At 44.4% G+C, this 16,523-nt stretch overlaps 2 protein-coding genes across 5 annotated transcripts in view; one reads left to right on the forward strand and one right to left on the reverse strand.

Annotated features, from left to right (window-relative positions):
• Positions 1-1,267: 1,267 nt before the first annotated feature.
• On the reverse strand, positions 1,268-13,071 carry COMT (catechol-O-methyltransferase). Of its 3 annotated transcripts, none has more exons than XM_029572010.1 (5): positions 12,941-13,071; positions 12,121-12,334; positions 11,496-11,689; positions 3,330-3,461; positions 1,268-1,582 (listed from the first exon to the last, which is right to left on the reverse strand). In XM_029572010.1, exons 2-5 carry the CDS (start codon positions 12,257-12,259, stop codon positions 1,403-1,405), a joined length of 645 nt encoding a protein of 214 aa, XP_029427870.1. In that variant the 5' UTR covers positions 12,260-12,334; positions 12,941-13,071; the 3' UTR covers positions 1,268-1,402. The 3 variants fall into 3 exon arrangements, with proteins under 3 accessions (XP_029427870.1, XP_029427871.1, XP_029427869.1); XM_029572011.1 differs by lacking the exon at positions 12,941-13,071 and adding an exon at positions 12,573-12,705; XM_029572009.1 differs by lacking the exon at positions 12,941-13,071 and adding an exon at positions 12,553-12,694.
• Positions 12,718-16,523, forward strand: part of TXNRD2 (thioredoxin reductase 2) — a 110,044-nt gene continuing 106,238 nt past the window's right edge. Inside the window, exon 1 of one of the 2 annotated variants that reach the window (XM_029572008.1) lies at positions 12,718-13,059. In XM_029572008.1, coding sequence (XP_029427868.1) covers positions 12,933-13,059 — 127 coding nt within the window. In that variant the 5' untranslated portion in view covers positions 12,718-12,932. The remainder of the gene's footprint in view (positions 13,060-16,523) is intronic. The other variant, XM_029572007.1, reaches the window with a different exon arrangement.

Below are 16,523 nucleotides of genomic sequence, written 5' to 3' on the forward strand. Positions count from 1 at the left end.
TGAAATTCTACAGAAGCTACAATTTTTGTCAACCCACCCAAGCTGAAGATACTAATTTAGCCGGCAGACAAAAAGAAAACACACCAGCTGTAAGCTTACAGGTGATTAGTAGAAATGTTTGTTACTATCATGTGCCTTAAAAAATTTTCATGGTAGGAAAAAAGTTACCAATGTGTTTTCTGTATTATTCAGCATTCTCTCTGTAGTGCAGGTTACTGGGGCTTTGCATTCTATTTACAATGTAATATGATGAGACTGGAACACTTAAACTGGTTCAGTTTTAAAAAACAAAAAAGGTGGATTATGCTTTCATAGAATATGGGAAACTTTTAAATAATGTGAACAAGAACAAATGTTATGGTGACAGAATGTATTATATTACAGAGTTTCACTAATTAATGCAAACAAGTAGGCTACTTGTTAGAAGCCAGGTATGTAGGATAATGACTTTGGTGTATTTTCAATAAACCATGCCTGGAAATAATCCACTGGGACTAGGGTACTTTTCTTTACGTTTTTCTTATTGAACACAATACAGTGAAAATGCAGGCCCTGTTTCTTGGGAGGGTAGATGTTAAAACGTGCAGGGCTCATGACAAAAGTCTGCAGCTCAGTTTGGCCCACTTGTTGGCCTGTATGCTCCTTCAGCCTAGCAGATCTGTGCTAGGATCTGGAGGTACCACTTTAAAAGTGAAATTTGCTAGCTGGCTTATAATAAAGCTCTTGCTACTAGTGAGGCCCTTTTTCTTAAAAGGAAAAGGAAGCTCCAAGGAGTGCTTAGCAAAGAATGATGTCAGGAACATGGAAAAATGTAGCCCCTTTTAAACAAGGGCCAGATATGCAGGTGAGTAGTGTTTGATTCTACATGATGGAAAAAAAAATACATCTTGTTCTGTATCACTGCTGCTGGCTGAAGGTGCCAACAAGTGATGAAGGTGATCCTTTGGAACTGCCCATGTTGTAAAATGTGCATACAGCTACAGTTCTGGGTGGGGATAGTGAAATTTGCCCTGGAGTATAGCTGTAAGCTATGAACAAGTAACTGAAGTGGGGGGAGAATGGGAGACAATAGCAGCAGCTTAATAGTACAGATTTTATAAAGTCAGTCCAACAGCTCTCCTCGCCTATTACAGAGAAATTCCAACAGCCCGTTGCACCTTGGCTGCTCTCAGTGATCAGTATTGATCCAAAATATTCCTCCTGCTGCTAATTCAAATGCTAGGGCCATGATCTAGGGTACACTGTACCTGAAAAGAAACGGGGCAGGTAAATCAAACACCCAACTGAACTTTATTGAAGTGGCAGGAGCAAAGATGGCAACATTAAGAAGCTGATTTAATGCACTGAAGAATGTTCTTATATCTTTCCAGAAATAATACAAATTAATATTTCATAATCACATTCATCCCTTGAAGACTGCCTTTTCCAAGGCATCCACTCTTTCTGAGTACTCCAGGTGGGATAGGTAGTTCATGCATTCATATCGACCAGAGTTGCGGACATACTGGAGAAAATCTGGGGCTCCTGGACAAATGACATTGTCAGCCACCAGCACAGAGCCCTTCTTTAGCAAGCCACACTCCTAGAATGACAAAGCAAAAGCGGATGGATGAAATTACCCAGTTAAACATCTATAAAGAATTTTGTATTTAAATTCAAAAGCATTTGCACAGTCTTCAACTCACGCCAACCCACCTGATTTTCAAACACAAGGTACCCGTGTGCACTGTTTGAGGATCAGTTTGCTACATGGCATAAAGTCTGCACAGTAGCTGGATGTGCGAAGGCATTTTTGAAGGTTAAATGTTACCACAGTTTACAACATCCTAGAATATCACCTGTACTTTCAGGTAAATGAAAATCTACTTGTACACATTCACCAATCTACCCCCATAACTCCTTATACCGCACACACATAGATCCTAACAAACTGAAAAAATGTACACTGTGGGCCGGATTTTTAAACCAACGCGTGCAGGGTACATTTGTGCGCACATGTGTTAAAATCCAGGGTCGGCGCACGCAAGGGGATGCACACTAGTGCACCTTGCGGCGCCGAGCCCTAGGGGAGACCAGCTACCTTTCCCCATTCCCTCCGAGGCTGCTCCGAAATCAGAGCGGCCTCAGAGGGAACTTTCCTTCCGCTCCCCCCCCCCCCACCTTCCCCTCCCTAACTAAAACCCCCACCTAACCTTTAATTTACAAGTTGCGCCTGGCTTCCGGGTAGGTTGCATGCGCCGGCCGAGTGGCCCTTCGGAGGCCTCTGGCCACGCCCCTGCCCCTTTTTTCAAGCCCGGGACAAACGCGTGTCCCGGGGCTTCGCACACCTCGCTGGACCTATGCAAAATAGGCTCGGCGCGCGTAGCCCTTTTAAAATCTGCCCCTGTATATATAGAGGCACAACAAAATAAGCACATGCTGCATGCATCTTCAGGTCCCATGGACATATATTTAAGATTTAAAAATAGCATTATAAAAACAATTTTTGAAAATTCATTTGGAAAGCTAGCTGGAACCACAGCAAGAAGGAAATGTATGAGACGTTAATTTGGAATCCGTGTAACAGAGCTGAAAGCCATTGCTGATGCCATGAGAAAATTACCAGTCTAAAAGAAAACATTAATATCTACATCACAGAAAAGTGTCTTCCTATGTTTTAAATGTCTTAATTTCCATCCCACTTATTTTTAGAAACTACTTGTACAACAATTCAATAAAGCACTGTGATCAAAACAATCTCTTGATTTCCATGCTCTTTTCCATTCTGCCACACAGCTACAAACAGCCTGGGTTATTGGTAAAAGGGCTGCCTTAGACTGTGCTTATCCAGGGAACTTCAGAGTTCTTCCAGTGTCTTTAGAATTGGTGAAAGATTTGATTGACTAGCACATTTTTTCCTAACAGGGATTATTTGAGTATTAGAAGCCAACAGGATCCATTTTATTAAAATTGCATTCTGGCCACTAATTGAAACAAGCCCACAAAAGAATCTTTAGGAATGACCTGCAGTAAATGTACCATTCTAATACTCCTAAAACAATTGTTACTACATTTAATGATTTAAAATTCAAGTGAAGCCACTCAGTAGTGTGAAATTTCTGCTTTATTTTCTTCCTAAATTTCCAGAAGCTTTCAAAGTTTCTGCATGTTTGCTGTGATTGAGGTTGTGATATTCTCTTTTAAAATGAAGTATGCTTCTTCCACCAGTCTTCCCTTTTTTAGCTTTTAATAAATTCTCATAAACTTCCAATTAATATGGTTGAGGATAAAATGTAGTCTAAGAAATTAATCTAGGTCCATTTGAAAAGAGGTTTCAGATTTCAACTCACCTCAAGCAGTTTAGTATCAGGAGTATATCTGTCACTCCAGTGGTCAATAAACACAAAATCAAGGGTGTCCACCTCATAATTTAATTTTAGCTGGGGGATAATTTTCTCTGCAGGGCCTTCCAAAATTTGTACCTAAAAAAAAAAAAAAAGTCAGAAGGATGAAATTGGAGTTTTCTTTCCTTCACCACAGCTGAAAGTGATGGTGAAGGGATGCAAGTGCTAATGTTCCAGCACCTGGGCTTGTACATTTAGTGCAGTCGAAGCCAGTTCATACAAATTAAATCCCGAGGTAAAGCTGACAGTCTGAGTCCTTTGAAATGTTTTTTCTTTATGTAATTATCAAAAGATGTTCATCACAAACAGAGGAGAGAAACTAACAAAAGCCTTTCAGGCTGATAAATTTATAGAATGCACTTTCACCATAAAAGGTTTCCATAATGATTCCGAATGAGGGTCTATCAAGCTTAGCATTCTGTTTCTAACAGTGGCCAGTCCAGGTTGCAAGTACCTGGCAGGTACACAAAAATTAAATAGATCCTGTGCTACTAATGCCAGTAATAGCAGAGGCCATTCCCTAGCAAGTATATTTTCAAAAGGCTACGCGTGTAAATTTGGGGTTTATTTATTTATTAGCTTTTTTATACCGACATTCATGGGAACATCACGCCGGTTTACAATATAACTGAGAAAGTTTGGAAAATACAATGAAACAGGGAAAAGGGGAGATGCAGCAGACGAGAAAAGAGGAGATGGAGTGGCAGCATGGAAATAAATCAGTAAGAAGTAGTAAAAAATAGGAACAGTACCATGGGAAGGTACAGGCGGTGACTAACCTTATTATGTAAACCATATAAGACAAGATATATATATATATATATAATATATATGTAGTCAGAGTCTGAGTAAGCCATTTTGAAGAGCCAGGTCTTAATTCCTTTTTTGAATTTGTGTAGACATGGTTCTAATCGGAGTTCTGTGGGCAGGGTGTTCCAGAGGGAGGGGCCGGCGATAGAAAAGGCTCTTTCTCTGGTGAAGGCATGGTTTGCGGTTTTGAGGGAGGGGGTATGGAGAGTACCTGCGAGGGAGGTTCTGGTGGGACGATTGGATGAGCGGAAGCATGGCGCATTCTCGAGCCAAGAGTGATTGTGATTGTACAGGGAGTTGTGAAGGATGGTAAGGGTTTTATATCGTATGCGGAAAGAAATGGGTAACCAATGAAGGTCCTTTAGAATGGGAGTGATGTGGTCACTTTTTCGAGTATTAGTTATAATCCTGGCCATGGAGTTCTGCAAGATTTGCAGGGGTTTGATAGTGGAAGAGGGAAGGCCCAGAAGTAAGGAGTTGCAGTAATCCAATTTTGATAGAATGGTCGCCTGGAGTACTGTGCGGAAGTCTTGAGCATGGAGAAGGGGTTTGACTTTAAGGATATGGAGTTTGAAGAAACCCCCTTTTATTAAAGAGTTGATGTGGTGTTTGAAGTTTAGTTGTTGATCTAAGGAGACACCCAGATCCCTGACGGTGTGTATGAGGGAGTTTGTGAGGGGGTTGTTGTCAGAAGCAGATTGAGACGTACGGTCAGGTTGATGAGAGATTGAGGATTTCTGTTTGAGGCATTTAAGGCAAGGTGGAGGTTGGAGAGTAGGGTGTTGATGGATGCAAGGCATGATTCCCAGAACTGGAGAGATTTAGTGAGTGATTCTTGAATGGGGATGAGGATTTGAACGTCATCTGCATATAGGAAAAACTTTAGGCCAAGGTCGGAGAGAAGGCGGCAAAGTGGCAATAGATAAATATTAAAGAGTGTGGAGGAGAGGGAAGATCCTTGAGGAACGCCTTGGGTGAGGGGAATGTGAGAGGATTCGGAGTTAGCAATTTTTACAGTGTACTCTCTATTGTTGAGATAGGAGGAGAACCAGAGGAGGGCTGTGTCTGAGATACCTATCTCTGCTAGGCGAGTAAGGAGGGTTTTATGGCTAAGGGTGTCAAAGGCTGCCGAGATGTCTAAAAGGGCGAGGATATATGATTGTCCGTGGTCCATGCCCTTGAGAATGGTGTCAGTGATTGAGAGTAGGAGACTTTTGGTATTACGAGATTTATGGAAGCCAAATTGGGTGGGGTGTAGGATGATATGATCTTCCAAGAAATCAGAGAGCTGGGAGTTGACTACCTTTAAGCATGTGTTTAAACATGTGTTTTACAATGGGCCCGGCCACACCCGTAAACCCCGGTACGCGCCGAAGTGCTGGGCCTCTCAGAAGGAATGGGTGGGGAGGGGCGGAGATGGGCCGCGACAGTGCCATTAGCTGCTGTCCTGGGGAAGTGCGCTGGCAGCTGGCCAGCACGCGGAGTCTACTGCTGCTCCTTCAGAGCAGCAAGGTAAGAACATAAGAACATGTCATACTGGGTCAGACCAAGAGTCCATCAAGCCCAGCATCCTGTTTCCAACAGTGACCAATCCAGGCCATAAGAACCTGGCAAGTACCCAAAAACTAAGTCTATCCCATGCTACTGATGCTAGTAGTAGCAGTGGCTATTTTCTAAGTCAATTAATAACAGGTAATGGACTTCTTCTCCAAGAACTTATCCAATCCTTTTTTTAAACACAGCTATACTAACTGCACTAACCACATCCTCTGGCAACAAATTCCAGAGTTTAATTGTGTGTTGAGTGAAAAAGAACTTTCTCTGATTAATTTTAAATGTGCCACATGCTAACTTCATGGAGTGCCCACTAGTCCTCCTATTATCCGAAAGAGTAAATAGACCTCTCATGATTTTAAACACCTCTATCATATCCCCCCTCACTCGTCTCTTCTCCAAGCTAAAAAGTCCTAACCTCTTTAGTCTTTCCTCATAGGGGAGCTGTTCGATCCCCTTTATCATTTTGGTCACCCTTCTCTGTACCTTTTCCAGTACAACTATATCTCTCTTGAGATGCAGCAACCAGAATTGTACACAGTATTCAAGATGTGGTCTCACCATGGAGTGATACAGAGGCATCATGACATTCTTTGTTTTATTCACCATTCCCTTCCTAATAATTTCTAACATTCTGCTTGCTTATTTGACCACTGCTGCATACTGAGCTGACAATTTAAATTTATTATCCACATTGACACCTAGATCTTTCCTGGATGGTAGCTCCTAATATGGAACCTACATTGTGTAACTACAGCATAGGTTATTTTTCCCTACATGCATCACCTTGCACTTGCCCACATTAAATTTCATCTGCCATTTGGACACCCAATCTTCCAGCCTCACAGGGTCCTTCTGCAATTTATCACAATGTACATATGATTTAACTAGTCTGAATAATTGTGTCATCTGTAAATTTGATCACCTCATTTGTCATATCTCTTTCTAGATCATTTATAAATATATTAAAAAACCGGTATAAATACAGATCCCTGAGGCACTCCACTGTTTACCTTTTTCCACTTAGAAAACTGACCATTTAATTCTACTCTGTTTCCTCTCTTTTAACCAGTTTGCAATCCACAAAAGAACATCATCTCCTATCCATGACTTTAGTTTTTTTAGAAGCCTCTCAGAAGGAACTTTGTCAAATACCTTCTGAAAATCCAAATACACTACATACACTGGTTCACCTTTATCCATATATTTATTAACCTCTTTAAAAAAAATGGAGCAGATTTGTAAGGCAAGACTTCCCTTGGGTAAATCCTTGCTGGCTGTGTCCCATTAAACCACGTTTATCTATATGTTGTCTGATTTTATTCTTTAGAATTGTTTCCACTATTTTTCTCAGCACTGAAGTCAGACTCACCAGTCTATAGTTTCCTGGATCAGACCTGAAGCCCTATTTAAATATTAGGATTTAATTTGCCACCCTCCAGTCTTCAGGTACAATGGCCAATTTTAATGATAGGTTGCACATTTTTACCACCCAGGAAAAAGATCCAGGCATCATAGTGGATACTACTTTAAAATAGTCGGCTCAGTGTGCTGCAGCAGTCAAAAAAGCAAACAGAATGTTAGGAATTATTAGGAAGGGAATGGTTAATAAAACAGAAAATGTCAATGCCTCTATATAGCTCCATGGTGAGACCGCACCTGGAATACTGTGTACAATTCTGATCGCCGGATCTCAAAAAAGATATAGTTGCGATGGAGAAGGTACAGAGAAGGGCAACCAAAATGATAAAGGGGATGGAACAGCTCCCCTATGAGGAAAGGCTGAAGAGGTTAGGGCTGTTCAACTTGGAGAAGAGACGGCTGAGGGGGGGATATGATAGAGGTCTTTAAGATCATGAGAGGTCTTGAACGAGTAGATGTGAATCTGTTATTTACACTTTCGAATAATAGGACGACTAAGGGGCATTTCATGACATTAGCAAGTAGCACATTTAAGACTAATCGGAGAAAATACTTTTTCACTCAACGCACAATAAAGCTCTGGAATTTGTTGCCAAAGGATGTGGTTAGTGCAGTTAGTGTAGCTGGGTTCAAAAAAGGTTTGGATAAGTTCTTGAAGGAGAAGTCCATTAATGGCTATTAATCAAATTTACTTAGGGAATAGCCACTGCTATTAATTGCATCAGTGGCATGGGATCTTCTTAGTGTTTGGGTAATTGCCAGGTTCTTGTGGCCTGGTTTGGCCTCTGTTGGAAACAGGATGCTGGGCTTGATGGATCCTTGGTCTGACCCAGCATGGCAATTTCTTATGTTCTTACTAATAGGTCTGAAATTTCATTTGTTCAGTTCTTTCAGAACCTTGGGGTGTATACCATCTAGTCCAGGTGATTTGCTACTCTTCAGTTTCTCAATCTGGACTACTGCATCTTCCAGGTTCACCATATTTTGATTAAGTTCATCCAAATTATCATCCTTGAAAACAGTCTCTGGAACAGGTATCTCCCCAACATCCAATGTGGATAAGTGCAAGGTAATGCATATAGGGAAAAATAACCCATGCTATAGTTACACAATGTTAGGTTTCATATTAGCAGCTACCACACAGGAAAGAGATCCAGGTGTCTGTTATGCTTTGGCTCCTGCGGAAGGAGGAGTTAGCAATCTGTTATGCTCTACTCCTCAAGAAGGGAGGAGTTAGCAATCTGTAATGAATCTTCTCCTGTGGAAGGAGGAGTTAGCAATCTGATATGCTCAGCTCCTGTAGAGGGAGTAGTAAATAATCTGTTGGGGTTTAGACTGCAGAGTAGCAATCTGTTATGAATCTGTTGCTGAAGACTCCTGATGGAGAAGGAGTAACAATCTGTTACCAGCGGAGTGCTTGGAGAGGGCACTCAGCTGTAGAGGAATGTAGATAGGTGGATCCTTGGGACGATGGCAGATGACTGTGCCCCCAGGAGGATATCCTGAGAGGGACCACCGGCTAGGCTTGGGTACGGAGACAGACACAGATAATTCTTTTATTAGACAGGTTAGTAGAACCACCAGAGGTGGCAGTAGTGAGCTGATATGCCCAGCAGGGCTGAAGTCCCTCAGGTACTGGAACAGCGATCCCAGGGTTGCTGAGCTGTAGAGAAACTATAGATAGTGAGTAGACAGGTATACTGTGGTCATAGCCAGAACTGAATGACAGATCTCACATAAGGTCTTTAGGAAGCTCAGTAGCTGGAAAGGGTTAGGCCCTCGAGGAGTGAGTACCTGGTTCCAGGGAAAGCTCTGAGAGAGCAGTGGTAACTCACAAATGTCTGTATCTGCGATAGCTTCCAGGCAGTAGAGAATCTTCAGAATGTTCAGGAACATGGGCCCTTGAGGATCGAGTACCGGTTCCTATCTGCAATCTGAAAAAGAGAGGAAGGCCCCCGAGGAGTGGGTACACCTGTTAAGTCCGAAGAAGCAGAGTAGCTTGGGAGTAAAGCCGAAGCAATCCCCTTGCTAACTCGATTCGTTAGCGAATACTGAGACCTTTTATATTGGAAGCGGATGACGTCATCTCAGGGGAACGCCCCCAAGGTTCGCGCCCTTGCTGGTACATCAATCGGAGCGCGCGTGCCCTACGTCATCAGGAACACGGCGGATGCGCAGCGTCGTGCCGGTCCGGGGACGCCAGAAGAAGACGGCAAGAAGACGCCGCGGCAGCAAACCGTCCATCAGACCCGGAGGGAGTCGCCACAAAGGTAAAGAGGGCGGAGTGAGGGCGTCGAGCAGCGACGGACGCAACAGTGTCATGGTGGATAATACATTGAAATTGTTGGCTCAGTGTGCTGCGGCAGTCAAAAAAGCAAACAATGTTAGGAATTATTAGGAAGGAAATGGTGACTAAAACAAAAAATGTCATAATGCCTCTGTATCGCGCCATGGTGAGACCGCACCTTGAATACTGTGTACAATTCTGATCGCCGCATCTCAAAAAAAATATAGTTGCGATGGAGAAGGTACAGAGAAGGGCAACCAAAATGATAAAAGGGAATGGAATAGCTCCCCTATGAGGAAAGACTAAAGAGGTTAGGACTGTTCAGCTTGGAGAAGAGAGGGCTGGGGGGGGGATATGATAGAGGTGTTTAAAATCATGAGAGGTCTAGAATGGGTAAATGTGAATTGATTATTTACTCTTTCGGATAATAGGACTAGGGGGTACTCCATGAAGTTAGCAAGTAGCACATTTAAGACAAATCGGAGAAAATTCTTATTCACTCAACACACAGTTAAACTCTGGAATTTGTTGCTAGGGAATATGGTTAGTGCAGTTAGTGTAGCTGGTTTAAAAAAGGTTTGGATAAGTTCTTGGTGGAGAAGTCCATTACCTGCTATTAATCAAGTTGACTTAGAAAATAGCCACTGCTATTACTAGCATCAATACATCAATTGAAACATACAAGGGAATGCTTGTTTGGTGGTAATCTTGTACGGAGGTTATTCAATGAGGGTAACCGATTTCCAGTTATCCTCTCCTTAGCATCCGTCTATTATTCTTTTATTAAGTTGAACAATGTCTCTAAAGTTGCTCTTTTTTGTAATTTTTCAATTTTTCTTAAAATCCCTTCTCCCCTGCTGCTTTTCCGTCCCACTACTGTTTTATTTTATACTTATCAGGGTCGTCGCCTCTAGTAGTGTCTCATGGGTACGGAGCTGCACGTCCGACACGGGCCATGTTTCGGCACAATGTGCCTGCTTCAGGGACTATGGGAGAATATACTGTGTCCTATACAGGGGTTTCACAGCATAGCAGTAAACTTATTCAAAGCTTCTTCTGTTTGACGTGCGACGCCTTCTGTGCAGGCAAGCAGCAGGGGAGAAGGGATTTTAAGAAAAATTGAAAAATTACAAAAAAGAGCAACTTTAGAGACATTGTTCAACTTAATAAAAGAATAATAGACGGAGGCTAAGGAGAGGATAACTGGAAATCGGTTACCCTCATTGAATAACCTCCGTACAAGATTACCACCAAACAAGCATTCCCTTGTATGTTTCAGTTGGTGTATTTTTGAAAAGGGAAAGAGGTTGGTTGGTGACTAGTGATTACTAGCATCAATAGCATGGGATAGACTTCGTTTTTGGGTACTTGCCAGGTACTTATAGCCTGGATTGGCCACTGTTGGAAACAGGATGCTGGGCTTGATGGACCCTTGGTCTGACCCAATATGGCAATTTATGTTCTTATCCTCATTAGTAAACACAGAAGCAAAGAACTAATTTAGTCTTTCTGCTATGGACTTATCTTCCCTAAGTGCTGCTTTAACCCCTTGATCATAATCCTGCCTATCCTCTGTTATGCCTAGTGTAGACATGCTTTTGGGATTTTCCCAACTGTTCATTCTAGCGGATTAATCAATTTCTATTTAACTTTATTTTATTAAGTTAGGAATGCACGTGCTCTTGCCATGAGAGATCAGGAGCAACTGGTACCCTCAACTACAAAGGATTACTCTGTATGATACCTTATGAATGTTCTTACTCCCAGCAAAGGGAAGGATCCTGAAAAGTAGCCTTTTCAAAAGGATGTACATAACAGTTTGTCTAACTTGTCCCTAATGCACCAATACCAGAGGTCTAGCATTAAAAGAATCAAATATATAAAGTCAAATTTAATACTTATACTAATGTAGGATTCCAAGTAACTTCTGATACTCTCAGCCTTAAAATCCTTAACATTTCCATGTAATTATTCTCTTCTTTTGGCATATTTAGAATAATAAAAATATATGTGGGGAATAATTGTTTATAATGCTGTACCTTCTCCTGGATGCCTGCAAATTCAAAAATCTGCTTTGCTACAGCTACATGGACTGGGTTCATCTCGATGGTGAGAAGACGAGCCCCAGGCTTCATCAGCCGAGCTATTCTCACTCCAGAATACCCGCAGTACGTTCCCAGTTCCAGAGCGATGGAAGGCTGGGTCTCTGTGATGATCTTGTCCAGAATCGAGCCTGAAAATAAAAAGGTATGGATTACCAGCTGGTACTCTGCTCCATTACCACAAATCTTGAGGTTCAAGGCAGCATATTTGTCACTAACACTCTCCTTTCCCCAGCTAGACAATGCATTTTACAGTTCAGGAGACTGTTAGCTAGCTTCACTTGAAGAGGCCACCCTGCTGCTTTAAACATACATTTTGTACTATAGTAGCAAAGCACAGATATGCGTGTATCCTGCTCTTCAGGAAAGCAGAGACCATGCTTTGGAACTGGCTGCCACAGCTGCAGCAAAGAACTGCCATGGGTAAAAGCTAGTTCACTTTTGCTTAAGGTGTCCAACTTATGTTTCAGGGGGCTGAACAAGCAGCTACCTTCAGACCTGAACAAAGGCTTACCCTTTAAAAACAATAGCTACCTTTGAAGACCTAACACATTAGCTTTACCTTTTTCATTGCCCACATTCATGGCCCATTCCTTCTCACTGCAGTATTTATCGATGGCATCCACAACACTCTGAGGGTCTCCCTTCACTGCATTCTGCAGCACGAAGTCTAGAATCCTTTGCTCCTTAACCTGAGCCATGATGAAAACCTGTTGTTACCGCCACAAGTTATGGCTGTGGTATGGGTGGTTTTTAAGGATCACTTTTAGCTGCAGCTAAAGAGAAAACAGGACATTGATGGCGAGGAAAATTCCAACAGCTGAAGCAGAAGAGATAAAATGTTATAGCACAACTGTTCTTGAAAGACAGGCTACTTCCATCAGCCCATGCTGAAAACTACTGGTAATAAGAGAATGTGTACAGAACGCCACACTAAAATTATTTCAAAATGCAAAGTGAAAACTATTCTTCATAACTTTAATTTATAAATTACATTCTCCATTCTTGACTTGCATTTTTATGTTTTATTTTCTTCTGTAGGAGTTCCCAGTGGCGTAGCGAGGGGTGGGCGGGCGCCAAAACGCCAGATAAAACGTGTATGCTAAATGCTGAAGCCAGCAGAGGCAGAGAAGCCTCTTCCGGAACAGGAACTCTCGGCCCTCGCGGGAGTAGGAGGGGGAGGGCTGCAGTCGGGCAGCGTGACCAAGCCCGGGGAAGCAGCCGGAGCCCCCGAGTTCCCTTGTCATGCGGCAGCCTTAGTACTGTGAGTCCTGGAGCGCACAGCCCGCCCTCTGCCACCCGGAGCCTCTGGACGCCTCGTGGTCTGCTCCCCCGAGCTAGCAGCCGAGCCAGACCCGCTCCCCCATCCCCACGATGCTCACCCGGAGCCATTGCAGGAGCATCATCCCCTGGCATCGCCGCCTCCTCCGACATTCTTTTCAACAGAGCAGGCCCAAAATGGAAAAAGCGGGACTCAAACAGCGAGTAGATACCACGGCAGGTAAATTTGAATGTTTGCCGAACCCCCAGGACCCTCCCTCGACTCCTCCCATTCCCATCTGCCCAGTGGCGTAGCGAGGGGTGGGCGGCCGCCCCGGGCGCCGGGTCTAAGGGGGCGCCAAAACGCCTGGCTCTGCCTCAGGGCCGGCAGAACCACTAGGCGAGCTAGGCCTGTGCCTAGGGCGCCGAGACTTAGGGGGCGCCGCGGCAGGCAGCAGAATTTTGAAAGGGCAAAAAGTGCCCGTTCAAAATTCTGCCAGCCTTCGACTCGCCTAGATGGAGACCAAGCGTTGAGATTTAGGGGGCGCCGCGGCAGGCAGCCAGCTCCTGACTCGCCCTGCCACCCCGCCAGTGTCACCCTCCCGACACCCCCCTAGTGGTCCAGCGGAGGTCCCGGGAGCGATCTGCTGCTCCCGGGGCCTCGGCTGCCACTAAGCAAAATGGCGCCAGTGACCTTTAGCCCCTACCATGTGACAGGGGCTGAAGGCCACCGGCACCATTTTGCTTAGTGGCAGCCGAGGCCCCAGGAGCGGCAGATCGCTCCCGGGCCCTCCGCTGGACCACCAGGGGTGGCACTGGGGGGAGGCAGGGAGAGTTGGGGGCTGGCTGCCTGCCGCGGCGCCCCTTAAGTCTCGGCGGCTGGTCTCCGGCTGCACCGATCTTCCTTTCTTCGGCCACATGATCAGCTAGACCGGCTGCGCCGATCTTCTTTCTGTGTGTGTGTGTATATGTGTATGTGATGTGATGTATATGTAAGAAAGGAATGGAGCTTCTGTGTGTGAGTGTATGTGAGAAAGGAATCTGCCAGTTTAAAAAAATGAAGTGTGATAATACATATACCTCAACTTTTGTGCTGATTTTGTTGAAAAGTTAGATGAAAGATGAAATTACTAAATTTTAAGAATCCCTCTGCTGGAAAATAAAATACATCCCGCGGAGCCGCCTGTTCTTGTCGCACGCGCGCTCATAAAAATGAGTGCAGAAAAATAGCACCGATTTCAATGCAAATCATTGATGGAGGGAGGGGGCACCGAAGAAGTCTCTTGCCCCGGGCGCCAAATTGTCTAGCTACGCCACTGCATCTGCCCCTGCTGGAAGAGAACCAATAGGTTGCCAGGAAAACCAGAGGTTTAAAAATAAACCTCTGACTCTCCCTCCCCTGCCTCATCTCACAGCACGAGCCCGGATACGGGCCGTTGCACCTCCCCCCCCCCCCAACTTTTAACCCCTGGCGTACCAGATAAGAGCCTGGCACCATATTACAGTGGCCAGGGGGGCCGTACATAAAACTGTACGGCCCCCCTGGCTCCCTCTACGGCCCCCGTACATCAAACTGTACGGGGGGCCGTAGAGGTACTCCCGTCGTGAGATGCAATGGTGTTAACCACCACTCTAAATCCCGTTTCATGCTGGTTGAGAGGGTGATGGGAGTGGAGAGAGGATTGCAGAACTGGCTCCATTGAGACTTCAGACCCCCATTGTAAATGACGCATGTGAAGGCGAGTGTGGGGAACAACATATAAACGCTGCCATGTGCCCGAGGATGGTCAGGATCTGGCGGGCAGGGGCAATGGTGGCCTCTTGTAGGCGGCCGGCTAGCGATATGAGGGCAAGGGCCCAGGATTCCGGAAGGAAGGCTCTTGTTATAATTTTGTAGGAATGTGAACCCTGGGCCGAGGTGAGAAATGTCTCCGCCCACAGGGAGGAGCCCTGTGTGCCTCACCGTCGGTAGGCATGGTCTCAGTGGTATCAGACACAGCTGTAGAACAGAGTCTTTATTAATAAAGAAGAAAAGCACAGCCCGGAGCGGGAGGTGCAGAAGTACAGTTCAGAGTAGAGGGGGATACCCCCGTGATGATACCTCCTGTGAGAAGATCCAGTAGTGGCCCGCAGAGTGGGGTATGCCAGGAAGTCTCTCTATAGTGAAGTTGTAGCTCAGACGAGAAGCCTTGGAAGTGGCCCGCGGAGCGGGGTATGCCAAAGAGATGTCTATGTAGCAGTAAAGAGATGGTAGTCTGAGGTGCAGGGACCCTGAGGGAATCCTGTAACGATGATGTAGTAAGGACCTGCAGCTCAGGGTATTCCGGAGTGACTCCTACTGGGGATGAAGCGGTAGTGGCCTGAGACACGGGGTACACCGAAGAAGATCCCACAAAGAGGTTGGGTATAGATGAAGTTCGTAGCAGAACAGTACTCACAGTATTTTTTTATTTATTTTTTTATTTAACTTTTTTATATACCAACATTCAAGACGGTGGTCCCATCATGCTGGTTCACAAGAAACAGGGGTGTAATTATAATAAACTTTACCATTTAAACAATAGTGCAGAAAAGCAGTTACAAATAACAAGGAAAACAATAACTTGGAATGAGAAGGGAAATGAAAGTCAGATAGTTATATATAAGTATAAATAACATTGTAAAAGGTGGCTATTAACGCTAATGCTAGCGGAGCGTGTTGAAAGAAGGAAGTTAGATGGAATTGGAGTTAGGAAAGGCCTGCGTGAACAGCCACGTCTTGAGTCTTTTCTTGAATGTTGAGATGTTGGGTTCCATTCTAAGATCCGGGGGAATAGAGTTCCATAATGTTGGACCGGCTGTGGAGAATGCCCGATCTCTGAGCGTGATGTGTCTGGTAGTCTTGGCTGGAGGTACTTGAAGTGATCCTTTGTAAGCGTCTCTTGTCGGTCTTGTGGAATGGTGTAATCGGAGGGGGATATGAAGATCTATTGGGGCTAATTGATGGATGTTTTTGAAAATGGTGAGAATGGCCTTGTAGATTATTCTGAAATGGATGGGCAGCCAATGGAGGTCCATCAAGATAGGTGTTATGTGTTCTCTTCTCCTGGTATTGGTGAGTATACGGGCGGAGGCGTTTTGGACCATTTGTAATGGTTTGGTGTGTGATGAAGGGAGACCAAGCATGATGGTGTTACAATAGTCCAGCTTTGCGAAAATGATTGATTGTAGGATTGTTCTGAAATCATGTGTGTGGAAGAGGGGTCGTATTCTTTTCAGCACTTGGAGCTTATAAAAGCAGTCTCTGGTGGTTTTGTTGATGTTAGCTTTCAGGTTTAGGTGATTGTCAATTTGAACTCCTAGATCTCTCACTTGTGTGGTGTTTGGTACGGTTGGATGGGTGTATGAGATGGAGCTGTTTTCTGGTGTGATGAGTAGAAGTTCTGTTTTTGATGAATTTAGTATCAGGTTGAGACTTGTAAGAAGTTGTTTGATATTTTGGAGGCAGGCTTCCCAGTGCAACAGTGTTTTTGCGAGCAACTCTTTGATGGGGATCAGGACCTGGATATCGTCAGCGTAGAGAAAATGTTTGAGATTGAGGTCAGTAAGAAGTTTACATAAGGGTAATAGATAAATGTTAAATAAGGTAGGAGACAGTAGACAGTACCAGAAGAGATCCCGGGGAGCGGGATCGAAGAAGTCCAAGGCAGAAGGCCCTCCAAGGAG

The sequence above is a fragment of the Rhinatrema bivittatum genome, chromosome 11 (genome assembly GCF_901001135.1).
Source record: "Rhinatrema bivittatum chromosome 11, aRhiBiv1.1, whole genome shotgun sequence".
In the NCBI taxonomy this organism is placed as follows: Eukaryota; Metazoa; Chordata; class Amphibia; order Gymnophiona; family Rhinatrematidae; genus Rhinatrema; species Rhinatrema bivittatum.